At 42.8% G+C, this 12134-nt stretch overlaps 1 protein-coding gene across 4 annotated transcripts in view; it reads left to right on the forward strand.

Moving 5' to 3' along the window:
• si:ch211-26b3.4 (connector enhancer of kinase suppressor of ras 2) overlaps positions 1 to 11072 on the forward strand; it is a 57271-nt gene extending 46199 nt beyond the window's left edge. For 2 of the 4 annotated variants that reach the window (XM_068714344.1, XM_068714348.1), the window contains 11 exons: positions 894 to 931; positions 1022 to 1064; positions 2362 to 2422; positions 2778 to 2950; positions 3433 to 3506; positions 3638 to 3709; positions 5274 to 5344; positions 5499 to 5599; positions 6363 to 6960; positions 8831 to 9135; positions 9239 to 11072. In XM_068714344.1, the coding sequence (XP_068570445.1) occupies positions 894 to 931; positions 1022 to 1064; positions 2362 to 2422; positions 2778 to 2950; positions 3433 to 3506; positions 3638 to 3709; positions 5274 to 5344; positions 5499 to 5599; positions 6363 to 6960; positions 8831 to 9135; positions 9239 to 9448 (1746 nt within the window). In that variant the 3' untranslated portion in view covers positions 9449 to 11072. The remainder of the gene's footprint in view (positions 1 to 893; positions 932 to 1021; positions 1065 to 2361; positions 2423 to 2777; positions 2951 to 3432; positions 3507 to 3637; positions 3710 to 5273; positions 5345 to 5498; positions 5600 to 6362; positions 6961 to 8830; positions 9136 to 9238) is intronic. The other 2 variants (XM_068714346.1, XM_068714347.1) reach the window with 2 other exon arrangements.
• Positions 11073 to 12134: the final 1062 nt, after the last annotated feature.

Raw genomic sequence — 12134 nt, forward strand, 5'->3', positions numbered from 1 at the left:
AGTGCATTTTATCACTTTTTGTGGCATAATGGAAAATTAATGGATTATGAGATGATGAAAGACCATGCCTAATGGCTATGACTCAGGGGCCCCTGGCCCTCTACTGGGTGCCTGGGTCCCTGAGGTTGTGGCCTGTAGGCACATTCATTTAAAAGTGTGTCCACACTTGGGGCAGAGATGAGCAAATTAAGAATTTTAATATTACTTCAAATTTAGTTGAATATATTCCATTTTGAGGATTATAGGATTATATATCGTGGTGGTTACTGTCAGCTCCACACCTTTGAACAATACTTGATTAAATTATAGTCACCAGAAGAATCAAGCGTGAAATCAGCCGGAAAATGATCTATTGGTAATGAAATCGATCCAATGTGAAGCAGCCGGAGTCCTAAGGAGAGGCTGGCAACTTTTAATATAAACAAATAATAATAATAATAATAATATATTCATACAATTTAAAAATATGAAAAGCAATCCTTTTAAATAGTTCAAGATCTTCATTCTATACACTCTGAGTTTACTTGTTATTTTTGTATTGAATAATGTTTTCTAGTTTTTTTAATTTACTTAATTTTTCACATAAAGCCCCTTTGAGAATGTGCATTGTTACAGCTGCAGTTAATGGATTCATTTATACAGTATATTACTGTAAAGAGGATAACCAGCACTTCACACTCTGGATCAACAATTATATGGATGTGAAATGTTTCCAATGAAAAATATGTCAACATCTTTTGAATATGTGTTAGAAAAAAATGCCCACCTCTTATAAGGTGCATGTCGGGTTGTCTAACTTTTTAATTTATACTGTACTGATAATTACCAAAAAATGTGCACAAGAGAATGCATTGAGGTCTTTGATGAAGTCTTTTCTTCCTTCTGTCTCTCAGCGAGGTGCGGACACACTGCGAGCAGACACAACAGACAGGTGAGTCTGTGTTAGTGGTTTGACCACATGCTTGTGAGTGATGGAAGGAGTTGTTTGTGGTTACATCCAATCCTGTCTGTCCTCCTGCAGGTACTCCGGCTCAGGAAGCTCAGGAGCCGCCTCCATGAGGAAGGTAGGAGAGCAGACAGTGCTATGGGATTGAATGTGCATCTCTTAGATGTTTTATAAATCTGAAAGTCTGATGGTTTATTTACCTGTTTTTTAAATAATGTTGTCTTTCCAGTGCATTTAGATTCTGACTCAAACTGCATTTTAATGATGCAACAGAGGCTTCAGTCACATCAACAATAAGTACACATTCGCTGTTTTATGGAGCTTGAGTGTGTCCAAATAAAAGCTAGACATCACATATACAGCCAGACAAGAATGGGAGAGATACCTGAGATGAAATCCAATCAGGATTGTAATAATTAAATAAAAGCTAACGGTCAGATGAGGTAAATTGGTTTCCATATTTAGGTTACTGTAACACAGGAAACTGTCTTAGTCATGAGCCCTCGCCTCCCCGCCAAAGCACTATGAGTTGTAGCATACAATGAGTCAGCTCAACTATAAACATATTTATTCGGCTTTGTCTCCTCAATAAATACTCAGACGGTGTATTCAGCTTTGTTAATGTTGATATCCATGGCTACTTATCCTACTCACATTAGCTTCTTTGAAATGCTAGATAGTGTGAAATTCAGGTTTGTTTGCTGAACACAAAAGATGATTATTAAGTGAGACCCTGTAACTTTGAAAGCACAAAGACAATGCTCTTCCTCTCGCAAATAAAATGTTTAATTCACAAGCAACAAAAGGCACCCACAGACGACACTTACGCTAGCTAATGTTAGCTATCTTTAGATGGTTATTGCTGTATAACAGACATTACTGAGTTACGGACTCTTTTGTTACACTACATCTTAGCGTCAAATAATAATGCAGAATTGCAATTTATGGCAACGGTAGCTGCTATTCAGCGAAAGTCATGCCTGTCATGCTGATAGCATGACTAAAAACAGCAGAGAAACTCCAATCAACATAGAATCTGGCAGCAGTGGGTCCATTTCATTACCAATGCCTCTTAATACGGTAGCCTATGAGGAACTATTTCTAAACTAAGTCTTGAACCTTTTTGATGCATGTCAATGTTTTTAAAAGACTGCAGTTAGATAGTAGTTAATGTGGTATAGTTCAGGACATCCTGACATACAGCTCAAATTTCTCCATCACAGGTAGTGGGTCACTTCCTGGCTGTATTGTAGTACTGTAATCCCCTTGTGCATATAATCCTCTCTGCTGTGTGCTGGATGAAATAAAAAATAAGCTAAACATGGAAAGTGAACTTGCTGCAACCTCTCTACATACATCAACACCAACCTTTTTGATTTTTTTGAGCTAACATGCTTTTTCTCTCTCCCCTCTAGTCTTTCCATTACACCTCACTAAGAACAAAAACCAAAAGGAGAAGTAAAGGTGAACACTCTGGTGCATTTTCTCTTTCTTATGTATGATCATTACAGTTCTGCCGCTGTACATGTATGTTAGCATAGGTAGCTTCAGAAAGAGGGAACCTTTTATCCCAAAAATGTGTCTAAATCTAAATGACTGAACTCTCGATCTAAGCCTGACAGGCTTAAGTTCACATTGTTATTTGATTTTACATAAAGAAAGACCTACTCTAAGCCACTGCAGACTTGAAAGGAGTCCAGCCATTCAGATTCAGCCTGTTAGTGCCAGAATCACTGGAACCGCTGGATAAATGACCAGTGTTTTTCCCTAATTAAATACCAAATGTGATAAAAATCCCTTTCAGTATCAACATCCTTTCCTCTCTTTGCAGGTTCTCTCACTAGTGCCAGTCGAAGGAGAATTTCCTGTAAGGACCTGGGCCACGGTGACTGTGAGGGCTGGCTGTGGAAGAAGAAGGATGCTAAAGGCTACTTCACCCAGAAATGGAGGAAGTACTGGTTTATCCTCAAAGAGTCTTGCCTCTACTGGTACACCAACCAAAACGTAAGGAATCACATTCAACTGTCATTATGAGTTTGTTATTGTCTTTATTGACACAACTAATAAATTGCAATCAGGCAACCCTTCCCCCGGGAGGAACAGTAGCAGCTCTAATCTATAGTCATTCAGATCATTTTGACCTCAGACAAACACAAAAAGTCCCTGTAAGACTTTTGATGTAGTTTAGATTGGATTGGATTAATGTATTATTAAAATATTTGCAATATTATGAAGAAAAAAGCCTGACACAAATCAATTGTGTATGTGATAGTTTACACACCCCAGTTTTAAAGCAAATACAGTCATGTCTCATCTATCTTTTCCCTGTCAACGGGTGAAAAGAGCCAATATAAACAGCATATGCTGTTTTCATATGCTTGACTAGACTACTACTATCCAAAATAGAATTGGTATGTCAGTATGGATGACATTTTGTTCTGTGTGCTGATGATGTACCACCACTCTCCATCTGTCTCTGCCTGCAGGATGAGAAGGCTGAGGGCTTCATCAGCCTCCCCGAGTTCAGAATAGACCGAGCCATAGAGTGCAGACGGAAATTGTGAGTGTCCCTCACATGTCGCTGAAAATACTAATCAAGCACATTTGCTCTCACCCACACAACATGAACGCACACACACCTACGCGAAAACCCCCCCACTAATCAGTCTTCTTCTCCCCGACCGACTGCAGTGCCTTTAAAGCCTGTCATCCCAAAATCAAGAGCTTCTTCTTCGCCACAGATTGTCTTGAGGAAATGAACAGGTGAGCTAGTGTGTGTCTCCATGAGTCTCTTGAGCGCGTGTTTGCGTCTTACTGTGGACAATAATCAGATGTTGGGGACGTCACATGTCCTTTCATGAATATTTTAGCAGAGTAAACCAAGTTTACACGAAGCAGTAGCCCACACAACATGGCGCATGAATAAGGCATGAACCTGGCCCTGTTGTTAAATGTAGAACTGTGTGTGTGTGTGTGTGTGTGTGTGTGTGTGTGTGTGTGTGTGTGTGTGTGTGTGTGTGTGTGTTTGTGTCACGTGTGCGCTCATGTGAGTGGGAGATCGTAGTGATATTTGCAGGAGTGCTATCTGATGAGTTCTAATTATCCACACCTCTCCTCAATGACATGGTGAGATAATTGGAGGAGAGTAATTAACCAGCTATATTTGACTTCCATGCTGTGCTGGGAGGTTCATGTGTGACAGTACCGTTGCACACATTTGCATGTAATGTGTCAAAAAGTGGGTGTTGCTATAGGCATCAGAAAAATGGCCTTATATGTATTGTAAGTAAGAAGGTTCTTGCAGTGAAAACAGGCAACAAACACAAATAGCTTGTTTATAATAAAAAGCTACGCTGAAGATTGAATTCAAGACAAAACTGATTAAAAAATAACTGACTGAAATAACTTGCTCTAAATCTTCAGCAAATCCCATGGAAAGACCTAAATTGGCAAAATCTTTGAAAATGGCTCACAAATATGGGTAATGTAGTGTTTTTAGCAAATATTACACAAACAGGAGGAAATAGTGCATTTATTTGGGACTATTTTCAGCCAGGGATTAATATGCATGTGGTGTGATAGTAAGTATCTCTGGCAACAGAGCTGTGTGTGTGGGATCAACTCCAAATAGACTGCAGTGCCCATGTTCATCTTCATGAAGGACCATGTCACCCAGGGCAACAGTGGCTCGCTGATATGATTTTAATAGTTTTTGGACAACAATGGGGCTCTATGGAACAGAGGAATAAGCTACATCAGGCTTTGACTACAGAGACAACACTTGTTAATAGGATCAATTCATAGTTAATTTTGGTCTTTTCATGGGATTTTTTTGAAAATGAGAGGATTTTTTTAATCTGATGAGTTTCCTGTTCCTCACGCACAGACTGGGCCTCTGTTCTTAGTAGCGACCGCATTGTTACGTGTCGGCAGAGAGTCACAGAACAAGTCGGGATCTGACGGAGTCAGGATCTGACGGAGGGGTGGGAGGAGGACAGGAAGCCTGGATGCAGAGAGAGAACGCCATCTGAGACTCATAGGACAGCAGATTGTCACTTCTCTCTTTCTGCATCCATCTCTCTAATTATCTCCATGCTTTTTTTTCTCCTCATCAGGGGGAAGGAGCCCGTTAGACAGATATCAGCTGTTCAGAGACACCACTTAAATTATTTAAAGTGAATGTTTTTTATGCATCACTTACGGTTTACCCAGTATAACCCATCTTTTCTCTCCTCTTCTTTTCATCTTTCCTCTGACGCCCTCCTCCTCCTTACCTTATGCACCTCACCTTTGCGTTCTTCTTTTTTCCTTTCCTTGTGTCCTATAGGTGGATGAACCGACTGGGGCTAGCTGCTATTGGCTACACACCAGATGACAAGGTGCCTCGCCATGACGAAGGTGAGACGGATTCACTTTTATAGCTCTTACCAACATGATGCTTTCGCCCATGAATTGCTAACACGTACGTGTGTGTGTGTGTGTGTGTGTGTGTGTGTGTGTGTGTGTGTGTGTGTGTGTGTGTGTCCCTTGTCTGTTTTTATCTCAATACCAGACTACTGGAGTGAGAGCGATCAAGACGAGGTCGATGGCTCGATGACGCTCAAACAGGAGGGACCCTCATCCCTCTGTGATACTTATCACCGCACGCCATCAGTAAGTACACACACATACAAAGACACACATACATACTCAACATAATCTTTGAATCTGATAGAATATTTTATTCCTAAAAGCCCCACAGTTTTCTGGGCTGCATAGACCAGAGCTCTCAGCATTAATAAAACATCAGACTGTGAGTATCTGGTTCTGTTAGCAGCCAAGATACATCACTTGTCTTTAATCTGCTGCCAGAACTTCTTCACAATCTGACCTCTAGGTGGTGACAAATGCCACTGCTCATTACATCTCTGAAAGATAATGTAACACTGAAAGAGACTTTTACTCAGAGGATGTTCAGACATGTGCAAAACGGTCCGGTGGCATTGGTACCATGTTTTCCCGGCTGAGCCATACAGCAGCCATGTCAGTCATTCTGTCATCTCATTGCTTTTTTGCGCTCATCTTTTGTTCTATTTCTGCCCTCTTGCCTGTCCTTCTTTCTTCTTATCTCCCTCCTTGCACACATCCTCCCTCTCCTTGTTTTGCGGGTCACATTTTCCTTGTATCCGTGTATCACCTGTCTGTCAACTTCAATGCGTCCCTCCTCACTCCTCTCCATACTGACCAACCTGTCCACCTGGCAAACCCTTTGGGCCCTCAGGCTAACTTCCTTCACAGTTATGACCAGTTGCCCCGCTCAGTCAGCTCCATGAGCCTCATGCGCTCCACTCCGTCCCCACTCCCACCATCAATGAGTGCCTCCACCTCCCCCATCCCTCCACAGATGGTCTCTTCCACCTCCCCTCTCCCTTTCCAGGTCAACTCCTCGAGCCCCTTCCCGGAGCCCAAGCACGGCCGACACTTCTCCAGCGAGTCCACGCACTCCCACTCCTCAGCCGAGGACCAGCGTGGAGACGGCATGGGCATGGGCACGGGCACAGGCAGCACCAGCACCCACTCGTCCGGCTGCCGCTCGTCCCATCGTGAGCGGCGCTCCTGGCAGGATCTCATAGAGACCCCTCTGACCAGCGCAGGGCTGCACTTCCTCCAGACGGCGCCGGGGGAGAGTGATTACGGGGGCCTGATGGGGAGCATGGCCGGAGAGATGGGGATGTACGGAGGTCTGGGCAGACAGGGCATGTCCCCCGAGAGACGCAGGCAGGCCACGCTGCCCGTACGGAGACACCACGCCGCAGAGAGGGACAGGGAGCGGGACGGGCCCTTCCCTCTGGAGCGAGGGCCGCACACGCACAGCCATTCACACCGACGCTCTCACAAGCAGCGCAGTCAGAGTCTGCCCAGGAACAGGGACCCCATGCCAGGAAAGCTGTTACACACCTCAGCTCATATGGAGGAGAGGAGCGAGGATGAGGAGGCGGAGGGGCAGGCTGCAGATATACTAGAGGGTGAGGAGGGTAAGGAAATTAAACACGATCTATTTTGTAAGAGGAAAGAAGCAGTAGTGTGCACAAACCCTTGCAAACGCATGACAAAGTCTCTCTGTCATCAGAGGAATAGACTTTTTAACTAGCTAATGAGTCAAGATTAGTGTGCTATACATTATAAGAACTTACACTACTGCAACTAACTAAGTACCTATATTAGAAAGTCACGTAAACAGGCTAAGGGGTGAAAGTGGACCTGGGCAGATCATGTTACACAGGATGTTGGGGTAGAGGAGACAGACAGCATAACGTACTTATAAATGTATTGTGGCTAAGATGGTATCATTCAGGCAGTGGTGGAAGAAGTATTAAGATCCTTTACTAAAAGAAAAGTAAGAATACCACACTGTAAAATACTCCATTACAAGTAAAAGTCCTGCATTGAAAAGCTAACTGAAGTTAAATTATTTTTGTGTAAGGCCGAGATCCTCCTTGTGGCACTGGCACCGCAGTGGCTAGTCTGTGGCAAACGTCAGTCAGGCGTCAGTCAGGTGCCACAACTGTGGCAAGTGAGCGACACTCGTTCGGCACCGTTGAAATAAAAATACAATCTTTACTATCTTTATTATTAGGCCTTAATAGTCAAAGATTACACGCTGCAATAATCAATAACTAATACGTTTTTCACTCTTTTTTGTTTGTTTTTCACTTTTTCGTGACATCCAAGCATCTACAGAGTGCCAAATGACCCTGACAAGTGGTTATGCCTAAATTTGGAATCATTAAAAAAAAAAAAAAGTAATATTTTCACTCTTCCTCTGCTTATATGTAGGTGTCATTATGTGCCACAAGCTGCCAGTGCCAACAGTTGTCACAGGAGTGTCGCCAGTAGTCAGAGCAGTGCCACTAGGCGTCAGAGGATTGTTGCCCCCCTGGTCCGTGTACGTTTTGATAGTCTGTTTTATGGATTATTTGTTTTTTTCTTTTGAAGAGCGACGCAAAGTAAGACAGGTAGTCCGGAAGTAAACAAATCTCAAAATAAAAGTGAAGGCAATAGAATGACCGTATGCAAGTCAACTGTTAGTCTATGGTGCAAGCACACACCAAGGTAACATTAGAAGAAAAAATAAATAAATATAAATAAATAAACGTGGGCCGATGGAAGTATGCTAGCAACAATAGTTGACTACATGCGATTTAATATTAATTTATCCATTAATTATTATCCAATAATAATCTTCTACTACTTTTCGATTAATCTGTTTATTGTTTGATGCAATACAGTTCATAATATAGTTTAATCAAAATCCTATCGTGACAACAATGAGTGTTGTCAGGAAATGTGGCAGTGCCACAAGGAGGATCTCGCTGTCTCTCTTATTATTTGCAAAAAGTCCTCATGATGCAGAAAACACGCCCCTTTGAGTGGGAAACATTTAAATGTTGGATTATTACCACTGATGCATTAATATTATGTATTATTATAAAACATACTGAACATTGTTCAGCTTGATACTTTATGACTTTATCATTTCATGAAAATTGCTTATAAACATGATTTTGAATTGGTTTTATTTTTCAGAAGACCACCGCTGATTTTGGTCTTAGAGTTCAGAATTACAATATTTATCTGAATTGTCGTGAAGTGCATTTATAAAGTGGCATGAAACAGTATTTGTTATTCAGGTGCACAAGCACAAAAGTTTAGAAACCATTGGGCCTCAAGCATACATAAAATGTCAAAAAATAGTGAGCCCGAGCCCAAGTTCACATCTTAGTATTGCTTGTTTTGTTTCTATCAACTGTCCAAAATACCAAAATAGTCAGTCAACCATCATCAACCAGATCTACATTGAACCCACCACTGTTTATCCAATTGAAGCTCATTGTGTCATTCTAGCAGTGAACCTGACTCTTACCGGCCCTCTCCTGGGTGTCTCGGACCTGCGGGAGTTGAGAGTTGAGAGCAGAGAGAGGAGGGTGTCGGAGGGACGGGAGCGGCGGGTGTCAGAGGGCCGTGAGCCGGAGCCGCCGGACGGGCTAGAGCAGCTGTACCGGGCCCTGGAGCAAGCCAACGTGACGGCCCTCGGGGAGCCAAAACCCTGTAGCAGGCAGGAGTTTCGACGTTGTTTCACGCAGAGAGTGAGGGACCCTCTGCTCAACGACAGGCTGCACCGGGTCCGAGCCCTCCGCAGCACCTTGAAGGTAACACAAAAACAGAGGATTCTGTCACAAACACAACAAAGAGTCAGGGATTTACAGAGGAATTAGATGTGTGAGGATTTAATGTGTCTCTTTGCTCCCCCAGGCCAAAGAGTCCGAGTTGGCGGTAATCTGTGCCCTCCTGGAGGACCCTGGCCTGTGCTCCGAGACCTTCAGAGAGTGGAAGCAGTGGCACGGCGAGATCTACTCAGACATCTGCCAGCTCAGTCCCGGCACCAACGGCCAGGACGACCTCTCCCCGCTGGCCGCGCCGCTCATGACCCACACACACTCCTTCATTGAGACACACGTGTGAGGAAGATAGCGCAAGCAAAGACTGAACTGACGCACACACTCACTCACACAAACATAGAGAGCTTTACATCGACTGAGTCGTCACGACTCTGAGCACGCACTCACACACACACACACACACACACACACACACACACACATATTGTAAGATGTGTAAATATCATAGAGGGAACAGTCTGAGACCTGCGTGTATGAACTTTTGATAATCCTGAGGACCCCACAGGGTGCCTATTGCATGCCTGAACAGAAAGCATTAATCTTCCTTTGTCTATAGAACTCAGCATAAACTCCACACGCTTGTCGAGCAAAATGGAAAAAAAGGAGACTTTTGAACACGTTTTTTCCTTTCTATTCCCTTGGTTTTGCTATTTTCTTTCTTGTTGATTTTTGGGGGGCAGGGGGAGCTATGTAGCAGCAATACAGAGGAGAATCCTTTTCACCACAGCACTGTACTTTTGTACTGATGAACTTTGCACCCAGAGCCACCAGTTCTCCCCCGTTCTTCTCTCTTCTCTTTTTTTTTTTCTCTCACTGCATATCTCGCTGATTTACAGGGACCTCACTTGTTATTCCGGGCTGATCTTACAGACAGGACAGCGTGGGGAAAGTAAGAGCGGTGACTTTTAGTATAAGACTGTGAAAAGGTAGCCATCAATGCGGCTTTATCTGTTTATCTGGTTCCATCTGGGAGCCAATGAAAGCAAGCGTCACAAGCATTGAGGAACCATTGTGTCGGCTAGTTGCACACTATTTCAAGCTGTGAACTGTTAAAAAAACAAAACACAATTTTATCCACAGAAGGAGGCTCCTCTGATAGTTTGTATTCTCTCGCCCTCTCTTTCTTTTCCTCTCTGTGTTTCTGTCCATCTCCTCCTTCTATTGTTGTTATTTGTTTTCTTTGTTTCCTCTCTCACTCTCTAGTCGTCAAAGACTTGTGTATATGTGTATACTGCTGTGTATACTGATGTAAATGTTTGCGTTCCACTACCACTGTGATATGTTTCTAGAGGTAGCGGAGGGAAGACAGAGCGTATGTATTTGCGTGGGTGCAAGACATTTTATCAGTTTTTTTTATTTTTTATTCTTAAACAGCGAATGCAAGAGCTAGAGAGTTCTTTTCAAAGGAGTCACTCACTACAAAGAATGCACTTTCTATATCTCTATATCTCATTGGCTGCATCACAGGGTCTATGTCTCATCGGCCTCTTTACCATTGCTGTTCAAAATATCAGGTAAAAGCATTTGCCGTCTCATTTTCTAAAGATTTGTGTACAGTCTACAAATATATTTAAACATAGAAGAATATATAAATCTATTTACGTTTTGTGTCATAGATATAATGTAAAGTATGATGTATTCTATGCCAAGGTTTTGCAGTGTCCCCCTCTTCACTCTGTAGATGCAGGGTGTTTAGCAGTTGAACAACTAGGAGGCAGACAACAACAACAACAACAACAACAACAACAACAACAACAACAACCACTATAATTGACAGTTGATTGCCAGTTTTTACATCCCGGCTGACCCTTCTCCTGGTGATGTGTTGCATGAGAAAAGTCCTGGGACTGATTTGATTGGACAGGGTAAATTATTGTGGATCATTTGTGTTCTTTATCCCCCCCCCCCCCCCCCCCCCCCCCTTTTTATCTTCAGCTCATGATTGCAAGATAATTAGACTTGTAGCGCATGATACATGCAAAAGTACTGTTGAAGAATGACCTTTTATTTGTATGTTCATAGATTTGAAGTATTCTTCTGTTTTCATTAGATAGTGTTTGAAGACACACACTGTACAATAACTGTGGCAGGCATTTTCTGCTGCTCAGTTACTTAATCTAATGCAGATCCTCCTTTAGTATCCTACTAGGAGGTTTCAATTTGATGTTTTGGTTTACATAGAGAGACTGACACGTGTCCAAAGGCTTCAGGAATCTTACCTGAGAGACGACAGTACAGTTACTTCTAAAAGGAAAGCTATTTCGACATTCCCTCTAAGCATATGGTCGATACTGGGCAGTTAAAGACCTCCACACTAAATGGTCTGTAATGTCTGTGAAACTTGGATGAATCATTTCATCTGCAATATCAAGCCAAGGACTCAACGGTGCCCCCTAGTGTCGAAGACTCTGAGAAACATGCGTAGCACCTGCTGCAACCAGCACTATCTGTACTTATTCTTCATATTTGACTGTAGTTCTTTGAGTGTAGGTTCAGGTTTTTTTTCATCATGTCACACTGTCGTAAAAATATCAAACACCCCAGAGATATAGGTCATGTTTTTTGAATGGTTAATTTGAGAGTACCACAAAGAAACTAAATGATGCAAGCACTTTCCCTGTGCCTCCCAACCCTCTCTTTGGCAACAATGGACTAACTATACTGGTGATCCTACACACACACATAGCTGCAGAAGAGCTACAATACAGTTTTAGTCTGCAGGCCTCTCTCTGTTTCTCATCTGTAGTGGTCTTCTTTTTCCAACCGCCACTCCACTGAGCAGGCAACATACTGTAGAAAAGGAAGTGCGAGTTATGATTTGTAGGCACAGACTGTATTATCCCTCCCCAGATCTTTGTGTGTGTAGACCTGCAGAAACAGGCCGAAAAGGGAGATTCCACTGTGTGTTCTTTCAGGGGTGTACACCTCATGGTACATTGCACAGGTGTGTAAGATGTAAGTTGCACTGC

The sequence above is a fragment of the Cebidichthys violaceus genome, unplaced genomic scaffold, assembly GCF_023349555.1.
Source record: "Cebidichthys violaceus isolate CVI_PGR_0920_01 unplaced genomic scaffold, fCebVio1.0.p SCAF_2, whole genome shotgun sequence".
Taxonomy (NCBI): Eukaryota; Metazoa; Chordata; class Actinopteri; order Perciformes; family Stichaeidae; genus Cebidichthys; species Cebidichthys violaceus.